Source organism: Corvus hawaiiensis, chromosome 4 (assembly GCF_020740725.1).
Source record: "Corvus hawaiiensis isolate bCorHaw1 chromosome 4, bCorHaw1.pri.cur, whole genome shotgun sequence".
NCBI lineage: Eukaryota > Metazoa > Chordata > Aves > Passeriformes > Corvidae > Corvus > Corvus hawaiiensis.
The window spans coordinates 19626940-19645190 of record NC_063216.1 but is presented as its reverse complement, the minus strand read 5'-3'; the positions used below and the strand labels follow the sequence as shown (position 1 = coordinate 19645190).

At 44.0% G+C, this 18251-nt stretch overlaps 2 protein-coding genes across 3 annotated transcripts in view; one reads left to right on the top strand and one right to left on the bottom strand.

The window, feature by feature from the left end:
* Window positions 1-15284, top strand: part of TRIM24 (tripartite motif containing 24) — a 58668-nt gene extending 43384 nt beyond the window's left edge. The window contains exons 12-19 of one of the 2 annotated variants that reach the window (XM_048300380.1): window positions 1752-1887; window positions 2982-3051; window positions 4362-4530; window positions 5073-5371; window positions 8416-8548; window positions 9583-9657; window positions 10869-11018; window positions 12082-15284. In XM_048300380.1, coding sequence (XP_048156337.1) covers window positions 1752-1887; window positions 2982-3051; window positions 4362-4530; window positions 5073-5371; window positions 8416-8548; window positions 9583-9657; window positions 10869-11018; window positions 12082-12291 — 1242 coding nt within the window. In that variant the 3' untranslated portion in view covers window positions 12292-15284. Of the gene's footprint in view, window positions 1-1751; window positions 1888-2978; window positions 3052-4361; window positions 4531-5072; window positions 5372-8415; window positions 8549-9582; window positions 9658-10868; window positions 11019-12081 lie in introns of both variants that reach the window. The other variant, XM_048300379.1, reaches the window with a different exon arrangement.
* LOC125324604 (bcl-2-binding component 3, isoforms 3/4-like) lies at window positions 15166-15988 on the bottom strand. The gene is made up of 2 exons (XM_048300666.1): window positions 15363-15988; window positions 15166-15257 (listed from the first exon to the last, which is right to left on the bottom strand). The coding sequence occupies exons 1-2, from the start codon at window positions 15986-15988 to the stop codon at window positions 15236-15238; spliced, it is 648 nt and encodes a 215-aa protein (XP_048156623.1). The 3' UTR covers window positions 15166-15235.
* Between the last annotated feature and the right edge of the window lie 2263 nt (window positions 15989-18251).

Here is an 18251-nt window from a genome sequence, read left to right as displayed (position 1 = left end):
AGAAATAGAAACCTTTTGGACTGAAATTCTGTTTGTCAAAATGAGACAGTTCTAGGAAATAAACAATGCAGAGTTGCCTGCACATTGCTGGAAATACTCAGAACTGTTCTGGGAGACAGCTGTTAGGGCAACTAAGAAAAATAACATTACAGGTTGTAATTGTAATTGGACTTGTTTATTTGGATGCTGCGTATTTTTCCCCAGCCCTCATAATGATCCTAACAAAAATGTGTTAGCTTACCTTTCATTTACCAGTGTCCATAGATAGCAGTGTTTTGCTGATGGCATTTCTGGTAGATTTTTAACATTTTTAAAATATATTTTTAACTTATTAAAAGAGCTATCTTGGGTAGGTATTAATGGTCAGCATACTGGATATATTCCTTATATCTTTTCCTTTTGGTGCTTCTTTTCTTTATATCTGCTCTAACATGCCTGTGAGCTGATGATAGAGCATAGTAAAATCATCTTTTCTTAAACTTCTAAGCTTCACTTTTATAGTTTCTTCTGAATGGTACATGTTTGCCAGAGGTCCATGTTGGAGTTGTTGAGTTTTAGTCAGGTGACTTTATTTTTTCACATTACTGCCTAACCTGTTTTTTGTGGTCTAAGGTTTGTAGAAATCTGAAGTGTCATGGTTTTCTGGTCACAGCTTGCTGTTAATTCTTGTATCTCCCATCTGTGCTTTTAGCAATGTACTGTGTGTTCTCTTTATTAAAATGGAGTACATAGACTACACAATCCCAGTATCTGTCAGACTTAAAGAGGGAACCACACAACATGGTCATAAAACTACTGAGTCTGAGACATTCTAGCATATTTATTTTTGCACACAGTATTATGAACTCTTCTACTTGTGTATGATTGAGTTTATGCTATTAAGCTACATGGCCCAAATCACTGTAAATATGCTGACCTTGCCAAAGCTGCTGCATCCACTTTGTATACATCTGGCTCATGAGTAGAAATTACAGCGGTCAGTGTGTCTGATACCAGGGGATTTATGAGGTGTCCACTGAGAAAACTGATACCAAGGTGAGGTGTTTTCTTGTCAAACATTATCTTATATATTGGAAGAAACCAAACACTTCAGAAAGTCATTCCTCCTTATCAAACTGGAATGTGTAGTTTTTACAGAAAGTTAGAACACTACATTGGGAGCCCTTAGAATAAAGCTCAGTTTTCTGGCCTGAGCCATGGTGGAAAGAACAAGTGTTGGTTTGCTGTTTCCATTTTGAGCCAATATGCATGGCTCCTGTCCAGAAAGTATGTAGGACAGATGGGATTGAGTGTCCTTTGAGTTTCTTCCAGTCCTGTTAAACACCAGTGGATTAAGGGGTAGTTTGTGTACAGCGTATTATCTTTTTTAGAGTATTTAATGTGAGCATGTCCAAAGAAGGTGTGGAGATAAACTTCAGCATTTACTTCAGTGTGTGAAAGCTCCCTGTTTGATTTAAGCCTTCTCTGTAGCCTCTGGAGAAAAATTGGCACTTACAGAATCATCTGCTCTTAAAATGAAGCACTGTCTGGATTTGGCTATTTTGTTTTCTTTTTAGGGAAAGCAAGATGATGCGTTTTAAAGTAACCATCTCACTTTTGGATGGCTAAACTTAGGTGAAATGCATTTTGGTCTTCACTTTCAAAATAACATTATGGCAGAGGCTTTTTGGTTTTGTTTTGGTTTTGTTGTTTTGGAGGATTTTATTCCCCTCCCAACACTAACTGCTTCCCTTTGCTTCTCCACCTTTTAGATTGACTGTTCAGGAAACATCACACTGGATACTGCTGTAAGGAAGGATGACACTGTAGAGCAGAATCAGCCAAAACCCCCTTCAAACAGGACTGTGCAGTCACCAAATTCCTCAGTACCATCACCAGGCCTCTCAGGTAATTGAATGTGGTGCAATTTTCTATTTAAGTGATGCAATTGAAAAACCTAACGTGGCAATGTTAGCACTGCCATGAGAATTAATTCTGTTTTACATTAAAGATGAGAAATAAGAAAATGAAGGCAAAGTTTTAGAAACCATAGTAGGAGGTAGAGTTGAGACAATAGTTTAGTGTTGTGATCAAAAGTTAAGCATCCAGATCTTAAGAACAGGGAGGGAAAAAAACCAGTAGATTCTAGCAAATTGGGTAGAAATCCGTAGAAAAGTGACACTTTCGGGTGTGCACCAGATTAAAATGTAGCAGCTGTGGTAAGAGACAAGTATTTGAGAAAGTAAGAGAGGATGTAACAGCAGACTAGAAATGGTGCCTTGGGAAAGATAATGCAGCACTGACACAGGATGACCAGAGAAGTTACTGTGATGGGTGGCTGAATGCGGTGGACCCAGAGGACCCAGGGGATTCCTGTCACCATGCTGGTGGCCCTCAGCAGCTGTTCCTTGCTCCCATTATCTGATGTGAGCTGTGGGAAGGCTGTGTGAGTGGGAATTCCCGGGGAGCACTCATGCAGCTTCGACACTGATGCGCTTGCGTGGTGGTCCCACATTGAGGCGGGATAGCAGAGACAGCCGTGCATTCACAGGCAGCACAGACAGCCCTCCCAGGCTTCTCAGGGCTGCTGCTCAGCAAGGTCCTTCACAAGGCTTTCGGCTCTCTGGTCCCCAGACCTTTGGTCTCTCTCTTATCTGTCCCTCAGATTTCTTCCTGCTTGCTGGCTCAAAGTTCCGTGGCAGTTCTCCTGAGAGATCTGCTTGAATTTAATAAGACAAAACAACCTGCAGTGATCAGGTGGAGGGGTCAGCCAGGCAAAGGTACTGACCCATCAGCCTGCTTACATATAATGAGCCCTTTCTTAGTCCTCTCTTTCCCTCTGTTATCTCATGCTTCTCATCCTCTCATGAAAATGTATTAAATGAGATATTTCTCAGTGCAGGAGAAATTTTTCCCAAAACGTGTGTACTTCTCCGAGACTTGTATCTCAGACTTGGCACAGACCTGTGTTCTGTTCTAATCTGATCTTTCTGTCCTAGGAGGAATCAGTGTGACAAACGTACACCCTCCAATTCGTTCACCTAGTGCCTCCAGTGTTGGGAGCAGAGAGAGGTAAGGAAAGAATGTGAGAGAAGAAAATATAACTTCCACCTCCACAGAACACGCCTCAGTCTCTTCTCTCTTTAATGCACATAGATGTCAATTTGTCTCATCTTCTCTGTTAACAAGTCAGACCTGATGGTTGTTACAGCACTCTTTGCATTCTAAAAGCAGTAATTTAATTTGTAATGTATTAATAAAACATGTAAAAATGTATTAACTCTGTAAATGATGGCTAGGTTTGCGTTATTTAAAGAATACCATTTACAAATTAGGTTTGAAGTTCAGAAAAATCAGCTAAAGGAAAAAACTGCATATTGAAAGTCCTTGTGGAACTATAAATTACTTCAGATTTAAGGAACTGATGTTACAAAGAGGGTTATTAAGAATTTTCTGCTGCAGTACAGTTAAGTGAGCACTAGATATCTACTGAGAGTCTACACGAATGTTTTTATCCCTTACTGATGGAATATTAATGAACAAATATATTTACACAGTGCTGTTTGAAGAGTGCAGATCCATTAATGTGTTGCAATAAATTAGAGCATACATCTGACATGAGATTAATTTTTCATGCGGAGAAAAATCAGATGACATTCATCCTACTTGAGTTGGAAATGCAGGTGCTTTTTAATCTAGAATACCTTTTGCTCTATTCCATTTACATGGTAAATTGTGTGAAGGACTCTTATGAACAGTTTAAATGAACAGTTTAAATGGTTGTTTGAAGAGTCTACTTGCATTTAAAAAATGTGATTCAATGTGCTGCTGCTTGAATTCGTTTTGTTAATTTGAATTATTCAGTTTTATTTTAAAAAGTAAGCAGGTATTTTTGATTGTTCATTCTCATCCTGTTAGGGCTAAATACATGAAAAAAGAAAAGATCTGGTTCTAAAAGTAGGGTCTGAGTTTTGGTAGAGCTGCAAGGCTCTAAGAAAGTTTTCCAAGATAATGTAAATACATGTTTTATCTGCCTTACTCGATTGTGTGGTTTATAGTGTTCAGTGGAGGTGCTTTTTTGTGTGTGATCTGAAAGAAACAGAGATTATTTGCAAATCTTGCACTAATGGGTCAGACCATGAGTAATTCTCTAGTTTTGGAGCTGCACCATTAAAATTCTCCCTTTTGGTAATGCTTTTTCAGTATACATCAAAGGAAATAAGCTTGGATGTTGTATTCCATAAAGGGCATATGCGGTGCTCTGGATTCAAAGAAGCAAAGTAGATTACCATCCTGAGGTCTTGGAAAGCATCAGTGTACAGGAGGTGTCCAGTTCTGACTCGTAATTTCCCTTTTTCCCTGCCTCTTGTTGTCATTTACAGTTCTGGCTCCTCCAGCAGGCCACCAGGAGCTGACTCTACACACAAAGTCCCGGTTGTTATGTTGGAGCCGATCCGAATTAAACAGGAGTCAAGTGCACCAAACGAGAACTTTGATTTCCCAATTGTTGTCGTGAAGCAAGAGACGGAGGAGGAATCTCAGCCTCGGAATGTAATATTTACAGCTAGAAAGATCTCCTTTCTCTTTGGAGGGTAGTTTGTATTTATGGGGAGTAAAATAACTTACTCATATTGTGTTGGGGACTGTTCCAGGGGAAAACTAAAAAGCTAAAAGGAAGAGGTGAGATTCAAAATCAAATTAGCCCTACTGCCAGTTAAATTAACTGGTGTGATCAGACTGGTTTTATCCATTGAAAACTTGGGAAGTCCAGAAATAACTTGCAGAGATGAAATTTTCAGCTGCTGCTGGGAAGTGTTTCCAGTCATTGTGCAGGAATATCCATAAACAAGTTTGCTAGACTTTTGGGCCATCAGAGATTAGTTTTTTATTAATGGAGCAGTAAATAGCCTTTTGTAGCTAATTTCTTGTGTTCATTTGCCTGTGTTATAGTGTGGTAGTAATTTCTGCATGCATGTTGCAAGTTTTATGGCTGCTTGCATGTTAATCTCTTACTCAGGTCAGTTTGCACGTTGTTAAGGTCATGTAAATTCACATAAATATTGTAACCTGGCTTCCTTTGTTTCTTCCTGCAGTCCATACTCACTTCATTGCTGCTGGATACCAATCACAATTCCACTTCTGATGAAGCTGTGCTACGAACAGATGCACCAGACAGCACAGATGACCAGCCAGGGGTACTGCAGGAGAACACATTCACTGGGAAAACAGGATGGATGGGATCCTCCCACGCTGGGGAGGGCAGAAAAGAGGATGATCCCAATGAAGATTGGTGTGCTGTGTGTCAGAATGGAGGGAAGCTCCTTTGCTGTGAGAAGTGTCCCAAAGTATTCCATCTTTCTTGTCATGTCCCTACACTGATGAACTTTCCAAGGTAATTATGACCCCTTCAATTCCATCTAAAATTGCAGCAAAAGACATTAGCCTTGTATTATGAAACCCAGGATAAGAAGTTTCAGTCTCAGAGAAAGAGCAGTGTCTTCTTTAAAGTCTTGTATCCAGAAGTTTTATTATTTGGAGAAAATCTGAATTTTCATGAAACTTCAGCTTGATTGTATTTTTTTCTACAAAATCTTTCGTAAAACTTCACTTATTTGACAATTAAGCAAGATCACATCTAGGGCATCTATTATTAAAACTGGGACACAGAATTACCAATCTGTCATAAAATGTTTTAAGGGTGACTGAAAAATATTTATACTTCTTAATAATAATTATTTAAAAAAAAAAAAAAGAAGAAAAATTAATGTCTACAAGAAAAATCTGAAGTAATATATAGTATTAAATATATTACTTCAGCGCTAAACATGGCTACACTCCAAGCATGGGATGTGTAGTGACTGACATCTTTTATAACATCTCAGTCAGTGTTGAAAGAAGCATTAAGCTTTCTTGATTGGCTGTTACAAAACCATTGCTCAGTTTCTTGACTTTCAAAATAGAGTCTTAAATAGGTTATCGTTATAAGCATTACCAGCCTTTGCTTCTGGAATTAGTGTCTTTGATTAAAATAAATGGCATTTTGCAATGCCCCAGCTTGGAAACATCATGCAATAAGCTTGTTTGTATTAAAGGATAAAAACATTGGTCATGACATGCTCATTGGTTAATGCTTTTATAAATATTAGGTTTTCTGATTAAATATCAGCATAGTTTATTGGTGCAAAACATTTGGATAGCAACTTAGATTAGCCCATTGATCATCTCTGTGCTACTCTGAACAGGCATACTTCTGGAACTATATCTTTCTTTTAAATGTCATTTGAAATGGCACATAAAAATGTTTCTCTTAGTTTTTGAAACTTCACATTCCAGGGTTTTTCTTATTAAAATAATGCTATGTTACAGCTTTGTGCCATAAGGAAAACTCAGTAAGGTTACAGTAAGCACTTAAATTAATAAATATTCTTTCTGGCAAAGAAACAAAAAGTAATCTTGAAGCAGGTAGATAACTATGTATTACAAGACTTGGTTTCTATTAAAATTAAATATTCAAGAACAAGTCTTTAAAATGTCTCATTTTTACTGGATCATTCAGTGGATGATCTGAGGTAACAATGTCTGAGGGCAAGGGAGCCAAACCAGCTTGGTGGCAGGTGTTCAGATCCATAGAGGTGCATGTTACTACAAGTGCACTGTGTTCCTGGGCTCCAGAGCACAGTTAGCTGAAGTTTCCTCCTGACTTCAGATGTATCAGGGTTTTGTTCTCATCTTTGTGGGGTTGCTTGCTTTTTTTTTTTCCCCCCCCAGCTGTAAGTCTGCCAAACATTTAGTCTCTCAGCATTAGTTTGTTCAAACATACAAAATAATTTCATTATTATTATGTCAGTGGTGTCAGTCTGCTGTTTTCATGATTGCTTTTTGTTCCTGTTTCAGATGGATAGAGCAATGTCATAGGTTCATACGCTCACAGGATGGTTTGGGTTGGAAGGGACCTTTAAAGGCCCTCTAATCTGAACCACCCTGCAATGCTCAGGGACATCTTCAACTGGATCAGGTTGCTTGGAGCCCCATCCAATCTGGCCTTGAATGTTTCCAGGGCTGGGGCCTCTACCACCACTCCAAGCAACCTGTGCCAGTGTTTCACAACCCTCACAGTAAAAAACTTTTTCCTTTTATCTAGTCTGAGTCTACCCTCTTTCAGTTTAAAACAATATTCCCATATAGATTCATAAGGCCTCTGCATCTTTTTTCCTTCACTCCAGCCTACCACATTCTACCTGATCCTTGGATATTGTAATGCATCATTCCTCTGTCTTTAATTTGTTTCTTGTTTTCTTGTATCATAAGATCTTTAGGTCATGGCCTGTATCAATTTTTGCATGTCTGCCACATCATTTCTGTAAGGCTCATCCAGGCACAGAGGTGACATTGTCATAAATCACTCTGTGAAGTTAAGACAGTAGAAAGTAAAACTTCTTCTTGAAGCAAAATGCCCATCATTCACCCCTGTATGCTAAAACTGGCAGATGGTGAAAATCTTTGGATCACTCTGAATAGGAAACAGTAAGATTTTCTTTTTAAATTTTTGAAGTCTTCTGCCTTATTATTGAAATGAAATAAAGGGTGCTGCAGAAACCATTTCCCATTTATGGAGACACTGTTATTATAATGTACCTCTGAGCAAATACATGCAGTTGGATCTCATAACTGGTTATTGCTGGATTCTGTCTTCTGTGTGACTTACTATTCAGCCCTCTGGTGGTTATCTGCAAGCATACAAGTTTCTTCTTTTGTGGAGAACTATATTAAAAACATAGACTCTTCATAGTTTTTTCAAAACTGTGAGGTTCGTAAATTGTGTTTGACAATCAGTGGACATAGCTTGCAGAACTAATTATGTCGCAGTCTTATGCTGACCTTTAAATCTCCAGGGTTGTCTTATATATAAAACTGGTAAAATCATGAACATCTGAAAGTTTTAGGGAGTGAAATATTTTCAGTTTTACAAAAACTCTTGTCTGTGGTAATCTCTGTAGATTAGTAGTGTGCTGTAGATCAAGCTTGTAGAGAATATGTAATTCTCACCATATAATACTAACACTTTTCCTTCTGTTCAGCCCATATGATTCCTTCAGTCTCTGTAGTTATGGTTGTACAGGGCTCTTAAAAGTGCTTTCCTTAAATCCTGTGAGCTCAAGTGAAAAATTTCAGTATTGACAAAGGTAGAAACCATCTGTCTATCTTTCTGTTAGGACACCATTAATGACACCAGTGCCACTAAAAGGAAACAAAGCTGTAGTAAAGCATTTTGGCCAGCTGTCTCAGCCTTTTGTAATGTTTTAAAAATCACCACCAACAAAACAACAGAGATGCAGAGAAAACCCACCCCACAGATGAGGGACTTACCCAGAAATATGTGGAAAGCCTTCTGTCAAAGGTGTGCTCCCTCACACAAAGTCTTTTTGTCTTCTTTAGTGGAGAGTGGATTTGTACATTCTGTCGGGATTTGTCCAAGCCAGAAGTTGAGTATGACTGTGATAAACCTGCTCACGGCTCTGAAAAAAGAAAATTGGAAGACACCACGGGTTTGGCACCCATAGACCGTAGGGTAAGGATAAAATTGCTATTTAAACCTTTTAAACCGAAGCAGTTTTGAGCTGTGTTAGAAACTTTCATCAGTGTTTTACCTGGTTTCAGTTGGCAACTTGTGTAAATATGCTGAAATTAGTATTTTATGTGGGCTCTTGGTCTACATGTAGAGCCATTTATGGCAGAGTACTAGGGAGAAGACTCTCAGGTTCACGATGTACGACACTGATAATGTGGGTGATTTTGATGAGATTTATTGCTAATACAGTACCTAAGTATTGCCAATGCAGTGTATTATACCAGCAGGTCTAAAGGGCTGTAACATAAGCAGGTACAGCTGGAAACGTGCAGGTTTGCAGAAAGCACAATTGCAAAGCAGCAAAGCACCCACGGAGCTACTTTAGGATTTTATCTCCACATGTGGCTGGATCTTAGCCCTGTTACTCCCCTGTCCAAAACGGAGTGTTCCCATCTTCGGGCTGGATGTACCCTGCAGGTGTCCCTGCTGGGGTGGGATCCACCTGGAAGCTGCCCTGCAAGCTCTGGAGATCAGTTTGCCCAGTTGGCCCAGTCTCCAGGAGCATTTTGTACCCTTTTGCAGGCCCACGTGTACCAAGATCAATCACAATCATCACCATTCCCCCATCTCTGGAATGCATTAATTATGCAAGCATCCAGACAGCTCCTCCTGCAATTCCCACCTGGAGTTATCTTAGGATAAATCACATTGCCCATCAAGAGCAGTGTGTGTGTTTGTGTGTGTGTGGAGGACAGACTGTCACACCGTTATTTACATGTGCTCTATTGATATTTTGCATTAAATGTAAGTTATAAGTCCTGTAAAGATTCTGATAAGGAATCAGCAAGCATAAAATCACACAAAAGTATTTCTAGAATCTCTCTCAAGGCTCAAGATCCAGTTTAATATATTTGTATACACAAAGAAAAAGGGGGAATACTAAGCATCTGTTCCATATCTTCTGTAGTTTGTGATTTTAGAATAAACCGTGTAGGATTCCTGAATTACTTGGGTCTCTATTTGTCTTGACACAGAAGTGTGAAAGACTGCTGCTGTACCTCTACTGCCATGAAATGAGTCCTGCCTTTCAAGATCCAGTTCCTCCCACAGTATGTACCTCACTTCTTCCCATTTTATGTTAGCAGCATATTTGCCATGTTTCTAATGGCATTCCAAACTCCATTATCAGAAGTCAAATTCCACAGATATTGAATACATTAAACATGTTTAGTTTTATTAAAACTCTGTGAAGGGGGGAAGTTAAAAGTTGAAGCACTGGGTTGGCAGGGGATTTACAAGTAAAATTCCCCAATAGCTGATTTTACTTAATACTTCAGAAATAGTTACAGAAAGTAAGTTCTAACACTGCTAACTTCATATCCTGAGTTGTATCACTGAGAAGGTGAATTGGCATATATTTGGGGGTTTTAAACATTACCTGATTTTGAGAATCAGGGTTCTCCATAGTACTAACATGAAATCAAATTTCTTACTGTTAGCTTGAAATTTGTTCGTTTAAAATGTGAAACAGTACCTGGGTGCATTAGAAGTCCAAGGATACACAGAACTACCACCATGATCAGATGAAAAGATGTTCTTCAAACAAGTCAGTAGGGAAGGAAAAGTCAGTGGGGAAAGAGTTAATCAAAAAGTAGTATGTTCCTATGCAGCCTTTATTCCATTTGAATAAGAATTCTGAAGAACGTATCACAGAGTTTAATAAGAAATGGCACAAGAGATCCATTGATTAATCATATCATGGTCATGTGTTACTAAATTCAGGTATTAAAACATTAAAATGTGAATCTAGCTAGGAAAAAGTATCAATATATTACCACTGGATTTCATAGCTTATTTACTAGTTTCTTATTCTTTCTAAAGAAAAAAAAAAAAAGTTAATCCTACAGCCACAGTTTGAGTATCAAAACCATTGATATCACTGAAAACTGCCACCATTTCAAGGACTTATTTCATACGGTGGTCTTGAGAATGAAACATAATAGATAGCTTATTTGACTACATCTGAAAATAATGTCCAAACCAAGTCATTGGCTCTATTATATGTAGTCAGTGGAGGTTTTATGTGTTTCTCTTTGATTTTAAAATAGGCATTAGAAAGAGTATATTTTAGCCAACAAATTGTCATACATCAGTGTTATTCCAGAAGCTGTCTGCATGTATGTTAAAAGTGCAATTCTTGTATCTTTGAGTTGTACTTTGAAGATGAAACTAAACCTTGCCCACGCCCTCACATCTAAAGGTTTATAAAACAATAAATTATGAATATGATTGCATTTGGGATTTTTTTTTCTCCACTTAGGTCCCTGATTACTACAAAATAATCAAAAAGCCTATGGACTTGTCAACCATCAAGAAAAGACTTGAAGTGACCAATTCATTCTACACAAAGCCAGATGATTTTGTGGCTGATTTCAGACTGATTTTCCAAAACTGTGCTGAATTTAATGAGGTTAGAAAAGTAGATACTTTATCAGGTTTTGTTGGTTTAGTTCCTTTGAGGAAAACTGTAATGGGGGTAGAACTTTCAACACAAGAATTTATTGTATTAAACTTATTTTGATTATGAGACTGCAGTGAAAACATTGATCAGATTTAACACTGCTGTGGTCTGAGATGACTCTGCAGTGGAGATCTTTCCATGGAGGGGAGGAGGATGGTAACAAACATAGCTGAATGGCAGGACAGCAGGTAAAGAAAAGGACAGTTTTTTATCATGCAGGTTAATGGTGGACATTATGATTTAAAAATTGGTTTCGTCCTCCTTGTCTCAGATCTTAAATTCAGTGGGATTTTCATTCTGGGAGCTCTGTACTCACCCTTATGATTTCAAGCTGCATGTTGAGTGATTATTATCCCCTACTGCGCATAAGGGAACACGTGGTGAAATAGGGATGCAGGTTCTGAGTGGACCACAAAATGAGAGAGAATTACAGTGGAATAAAGGCTTCTCCAAGTGGCCTCCATGGGGTTCTCATCCAGTCATCCTTGATAGCCAGGAGTTATTCCCACCACAGTGATCTCCACTTCAGGAAACTAAAAGCTCTGGTGGGTATGGATGACTTTAGGACTGCCCAGTCTTCCACATTACAGTCATTGTCTACTGAGTAATATTTTCACTGTTACTAAAAAGATCTGTAAGCTAGAGAAGTTTCTAACACCCTGAGGACGTATCTATGTGTTTCACAGCGTAACACAACTTCTGTCCCCCTGCCCCCACCCCAGTCAGGATTTAAGAGTTCTTAGAATCTCTTTACATAGGTTTCAGAACCCAGGCAGGGTGGCTTTTGTGAGTGGCTTCTGTGGTCACCTGTCAGAGAAAAAAATCATTGGGGGGTGTTGAAAGATGTGCCCTCGCTCTCTGTTCTGCAGACTCGTGCTCTTTGGGACCCTGTGTTCTGTAGCCATTCTTGCTGCTGATTGATGTTTTTTTGTCGTTTGTACCTAAAAGTCCTAGTGTGACCTGACTACAAAGCTATTTCATGATGCACTGATGATGTTAATTCACCCAACAGCCTGACTCAGAAGTGGCTGATGCTGGCATGAAACTCGAAGCCTACTTTGAAGATCTTCTAAGGAACCTTTATCCTGAGAGAAAGTTCCCTGTACAGCCAAGCAGCCAGAGTGAAAAAGAGAATCCAGAACTTACTGATGACTCAGATGATGACTTTGTACAGCCCCGGAAAAAACGCCTCAAAGGAGAAGACCGTCAGTTGCTTAAATGAGCCCCATGCGTTACGACAGGAAGTTTTTTTAAAACTGAGAATATTTATCACTGTTCTCACTGTTTTGACTTGTAGGTTTGTGAATATTTACTAGACTTTCTCCCCATCTGAAACACAAATCTAATGGAGATCAAGGCATGTGAAGAGCTTCTCTGAAGTTCAAACCTTTCATCTCTTTTGTGGATCAGCTCAGAAATTGCCATTTGTGTGGGGTGACAGCTGTTTAACTTTGCTTTGAAGAAGAAGTTTGTATAGAATTGAACTTCAAAACATGACATGGGTTCAACATGTGGCTTTCTGAGTTTGAAGAAAATGTGATCTCACCAGATTTTTAATTTTACCAAAGGCATGGGGCTGGCCATAATTTGATCTCTCTGTACTGTATTCAACACAAACCACAAAAAAAGATGGTGTAATGTTACTGTCCTGCAATACTGATTGGTATAATGAGAGTGTAGTTGCCCCCAAAGAAGTTACTGGGAATTTTAAAATGTAAGGGAGAGGGTATTAAAAATAACTTTAAAAAAAAGGAAGAAGAGGAATTTGTTTGAGAGTTTCTAATGGAGGAAGTAAAGGACAGAATACTTTGGTTTGCACCATTTTTCTCACCACCAGCAGGAAGCAATGGTATTTCTGTACTATTTTGTTTAACAGGTGTCTCAAGTGTGATGTACCTCTGTTTAATGAATTTGATGGGGACGTCTTGAGTGGAAAAATGTTTGTTTGCAAAACCAGTCATTTTTGTGTATTTTTAAAGACGGGAGAAAAAGCATCCTTTCTGTCCACAATCCCTTGTTCTTTTTCCGTATTTCTAAATCTGTCATTGTCAGAATGCAACCAGCATTCACCTGGGAGTACACAAGTTTGAAGAGAAAGAAGGCTCTTCAGCCCTTCATTGATCCTGGTTAAGATCACCACAAAATGAGGATGAAGTACCTTATTTTGTTTGGTCTACTTTCCAGAAGCTCTGACAACATTAGGATTGCTTCTGCCCTCCGAGGCTGCAGAGTTAGAGCAGTACTTGTCTGTGGTTGCCCTAGCTATTGTTTTTTAGTCTTCATTTATGTCATCTTAAATGAAAACTCAGTGTTTGGGAGAGCAGACAGTCATTTGGATTAATTGAGCTCTGACTGTGCCAGAATTCTGCAGTTTGACTTGTGAAGACACTTGAGCGTACCCAAGCCTGCTTCTGCCTGGCTCTGTAGCCCTGGTGTGGTGCATAGAGCATGGAAGAGACTGGATCCAAGTGCTGCTTGTGCCTCTCTGCTGCGTGCGTGTGGAATGAGAAAAAGGCCTGGCTTTGCCTCTCACCTGATGAGATCGTGCCTGTCTTTGTCATAGGGTGGCACTGCACACTAAAATATAGTGGACACTCCCATAAAATACTCAGTTGTGTTTGCAGCAGGCCTTTTGACATAACCTCTGATCATGTGGTGGATTATTAGGCTGCCCAAAGTAACCAGTTATTTTCCTTTTTTTTTTTTTGGTGGGCTTCGGTTTGCTGGGTTTTTTAAATTATTATTGCTGTTGTCACTGTTGTCATTTTAAAGCAGGAGAAGGCAGTGGCCTGATGCACTCCCGGCCCATGCTGAGGCAGCCCCTGTGCCCAGGTGAGGACATCTCCCTGCAGAAGCTGATTTCCTTTGAGAGCCTCAGGAGTGGCCTCTGGAAGTTCTTTTCCCTGAGGAAAGGGATGCATGTCCCTGCCTTCAGGGCACCTCCAGCGTGACCCACCTGTGAAAGCTTTCCATCAGTTCTGTAGTTCCAGCCAGCCCCTGAAAAACTCCAAACTTAATCCAAACAAAACTTCATCCAACTCTTGAACATTTATTTTAAGGCATCTCCAAGGGCTATTGCTTGGGATTTAATTTCTGTGAGGGAAGATTCCCTTGGCTTTAATGCTGGTGATGGATGATGTCCTCAGGCTGGAAGGGAAGGGATTTGGGGTGCATGGGACATACCTGGTAGGTGTGTGGGAGTTCCAGGAGGTCGGCATTGGGAATTGCTGTCTGAGCCCCTCTGCAAACACACAGTGCCGACATTCCCAGGTAATGCCCAAGCTGTTCCTTGGGGGATTTTTGGGGTGTCAGTGAGGTCTGTCCACAGCGAAGCATCTCTGGGTTCCTGTTCAGAGCGGCCCCTGGCCAAGGAGCAGTAGGCAGCCCTTTATCCATGTCCATCTGAGCACTGCCTGGGCATCCCAGTGCCCGTGCCTGGGATGTGTGTTTTGTATTCTGCGTGCCACAGGCAGGACACTGCAGGCACAGCTGCTCCCCTGGAAATACAAAGGACAAGAGGTGCCAGTTCCTTTTCTGTGGCTCCGGACCTCCCACCCTGCTTTCCCGGCCAGCTGGGACACACGGAGAAAACACCAAGGAACATTCCTGGCAGCGAGCGGGAGTCACTGAGGGCTCTGCGCAGCTCTGGGCCAGAAAAGCAGCCCCAGCCTCAGCACCTGCCCTGATTTTGGGCTGTGAACACTCACCTGCAGAAAACGCCCCTGTGCAAGCGGGACCAGCCCTGACACTCCAGAACAACTTTTGCAACGGACCAAGTGAACCCTCAGGACTCGTCCTGCGCTTTCTCCCTGGAAAAGAATATTGCATGAGTACCATTACAGCTGTTCGGTAAATCCTGGAAAGGGCAGGAAATCATTATTTGTAAGAGTTTTGTGCTGTCATGTCAGGTGCCAGGCAGTTCTGCTCTAGAGCCATTCCAGGGGCTGGTGGGTGAAGCAGCATGAGCAGAAAAGAAGGAGCTGCATTGGCCTAGGAATTCTCTTGCTGGCAGCAGTCATTCTCATCCCAGGCAGGACCTTCCTCACGATCCCGAGATTGGCTCAGGTGCTTGGAGCAGGGTGCTGAAAATGCCAAGATTCTGAGTTCAATCCCCAGATGGGCCAATTACTTACCATGGTTTGACTTGATGATCCTTGGAGGTCTTTCTAACTTAAAATCTCCTGTGCTCTGTAAATAAAGAGTAAATAGTTTTCACTGGCTTTTTAAACCCAGAGGTTTTTTCCGTTGGAGTGCGAGCCACCGAAAAAGGGAAGGGAGAGCATCAGGTCTCACCCGGCAGGTGTCGGATGAGCAGCCGGAGCAGGACCGAGCCCCGTCGGGGCCGCAGTCCCACGCTGGTCGGAGTCGGAGCAGGAGCGGCAGCGCCGGACTCGGCCCCAGCTCCCGCCTCGGAGCGGCTTCTCCCGCCCGCCGCGATCCAGCCGCGCTCGTTCCGCGGGGGCACGGCGGGCGGGAGCGGGCACGGGGGAGGCGGGCGCTGCTCTGCCACGGGGGGTGCGGTGGCCCTCGGGGCGGGGGCGCTTCTGCATCCTCGCACCGGCGGCTGCGGGGCCGGGAGCGCTGCGCTCGCGCCGCCGCTCCGTGTCCGCCAGGGGGCGCCTGAGGGAGCGGCGGCGCCTGAGGGGTCCCGGCCCCCGCACGGGCGGTCCCCGCGCCCCGCCCGCTTCCAGCCGCGATCCAGCGCCTGCTCCGGGGAACCGCCGCCCTCCCGGCGGGCACGGCACCGCCACAGCCCCGGCTCCCCGCGGCCGCAGCGAGACGGCGCGGGGACCGCGCCCGGAGCTCCAGGGGGACCCCAGCCCAGCGCCCGTCCCGGAGCGGCTCCTCCCGCTCGCGGCGATCCCGGTACCGATCCCAGCCCAAAACCCGCCCCGGTCCTCCGGCCCCGGGACCCTCATCCCGCCCGCCGAGGGAGAAGCGGCTCCGCCCGGGACTCTCAGCCGACACCGGCAGGACCCGAACCCGAATTCCCGGGCCCGGATCCCGGCCCCACCTTACCGCCTTGGGCTCCGCGCAGCGCTGGGAGCAGCCCCCGGTCCGGCGCTCCGAGCGACGGTCCCGCCGCATCTCAGGATGAGCATCCAGCACACAGAACGGAGCGGGAGCGAATCCGCCGGGATTTATGGGCGGGGCGGGGCGGGGTCGGCTCAGGTGTGAAGGGCGGGGCCAGCTCAGGTGCGCGGGGCCCCAGAGCGGCTGCGCGGGGCGGGGCCGAAGGGATTTAAGCCCCGGGAAATGCTCCCGGCACTGGGATCGGGCCTTCGGGTCCGGGTCCTGCCCGTGTCCGCTGGGCGGGGTCCCGGGCTCGCCGCGGGCGGGAGGAGCCGCTCTGGGACGGGCGCTGGGGCCGAGCCCGGCGCTGCCGCTCCGGCTGCGGCCCCGGGACCTCCAAACCCCGCCGCTCCCTGCCGTGCCGGGGGAATTTTTTATCCCGCACAGGCAGATAATTCTCATGGAGGAACCCCAAAAATAAGGATATGGGGCGGGCAGTGTTCTGCTTTGAATTAAAAACGCACTGGGAAAAATAAATCTGTGGAACAGCTCATTTCCAATCCTGGACCAGCTTCTGTGTGATTGGCTGTGATTCCAGCTGCTCCCATGGTATTTTCAGCCTGTGGGACTCTAATGAAATGGCAGGTGCTGAGCATGACAGAAAATAATGGGAAAATTCTCTGGATCAGGCAGTGCCCAGCATTCCTGGCTGGAATTCGGGGGTCCCAGCACAGCCCACCTGTAGTGGACCTGGCATTGCCCAGCATCGCCAACCAGCACAGCCCCCTGCTTCCTCAAGTCCCCTTTAACCAGGATAATTTTTTGGGGTGGGGGCACCTAAACCCAGCAGAATTGGCTTTAACCAGTTTTGGGGGATCTCCCCTCCTCACTGAATTCCCGCTGCCAAAACCCAGCCTGAGGCTCAGCTCCCCCTCCCCTCAATCTCTCCAAGGAACTGGACTTGGATTTCCCAATCCAGCAGGGCAGCAATGCTGTTCTCCTCATTGCGTATCTTGATTGCAATAACTGCCTAAGAAAGAATTCAAAGAAAGAAGAGACAATAAAGAAGAGCTGCCAGCTCCAACCAAGGGCTGCTCAACCCCCTTCTCAATCATTTGCTTTAATTAACCACACTGACCTCGTCTGTGCCTGCAGCCCAGAGGGAATCTCTTCCCAACAGCTCCAGCTGTGCTTGGTGTGTCCTGATGGTTCCCACAGTGACACACCACCGCCTCCTCCGCCCACTGCCTTGGGGAGTTTCCCTAAGGTGCCACCAAGAAAGGAGCCTTTTATGGACACAGTCGTGGGATTCAGGGGAAGAAAAGGAGTTTTCAGTCTTCAGCATCTCCCACTCCGTCGGCACTGACAGCAAACACAGCTTCAGCCTCGGCCAGACACGGAGAGTCAGAGATTTTACAGATCCTGGTCTCACCTCGGCCTTGCCGCAGGTATAGCCTGACAGGAAGGGTCAGGATGGACAGCCTGCTCCCAGAAAATCATCCTAATCCATACAGCATCGAACAGAGCTGTACGAACTGCCCGAGACGTTCATTTCCCTGTGGACCAAGGGCTCAGGAGGGAAACACAGGCCGGGGTCCTCTCCCTGAATCAGCCTGAACAGCAGCTGGGCCTGGGGGTCGCTGTTAAAGCCCCGGCAGAGGCCACCTTGTCCAGGGCATTGCTGCCAGAGGCCATTCCTGCAAAAGCAGGGAAGAGAAAGGGATGAACCTTGGAGCTCCTGGAGTTAGCCAGGAGCTTTGCCAAAAGACTGGAAGAAAAACTCACATCCCTGGCAGAGATAAAAACAGACAGAAAAAAATGCAAGACATGGTGATGAAAAGAGAACTGAATGACTGGAACCACTTGAAATGGGTAAGAGGAAATGGCCTCACATGATCCCAGGGGAGGTTTAGGCTGGATATTGGGAAGTCTCTCAGTGGAAAGGCTGTCCAGCCCTGGCACAGCTGCCCAGGGCAGTGGTGGAGGCCCCATCCCTGAGGGATTTAAAGCCGTGTGGATGTGGCACTTGGGGACAAGGGACAGTGGTGGCCTCGGCAGCGCTGGGGAACGGTTGGGCGCCGTGATCTCCGAGGGCTCCTCCAACCTGAAGGATTCCATGATTCCAAGGACACTCCATACACGGCCAGCACAGACATACCTGTGCCTGCT

Excerpts from the sequence above, each read along its gene's own strand:
- LOC125324604 (XM_048300666.1), bottom strand. The coding sequence starts at position 15,988 with ATGAGGGTCCCGGGGCCGGAGGACCGGGGCGGGTTTTGGGCTGGGATC. Across the intron at positions 15,258-15,362 it reads GCTCATCCGACACCTGCCGG|AGCACAGGAGATTTTAAGTT; the intron begins GTGAGACCTGAT and ends CTTTATTTACAG.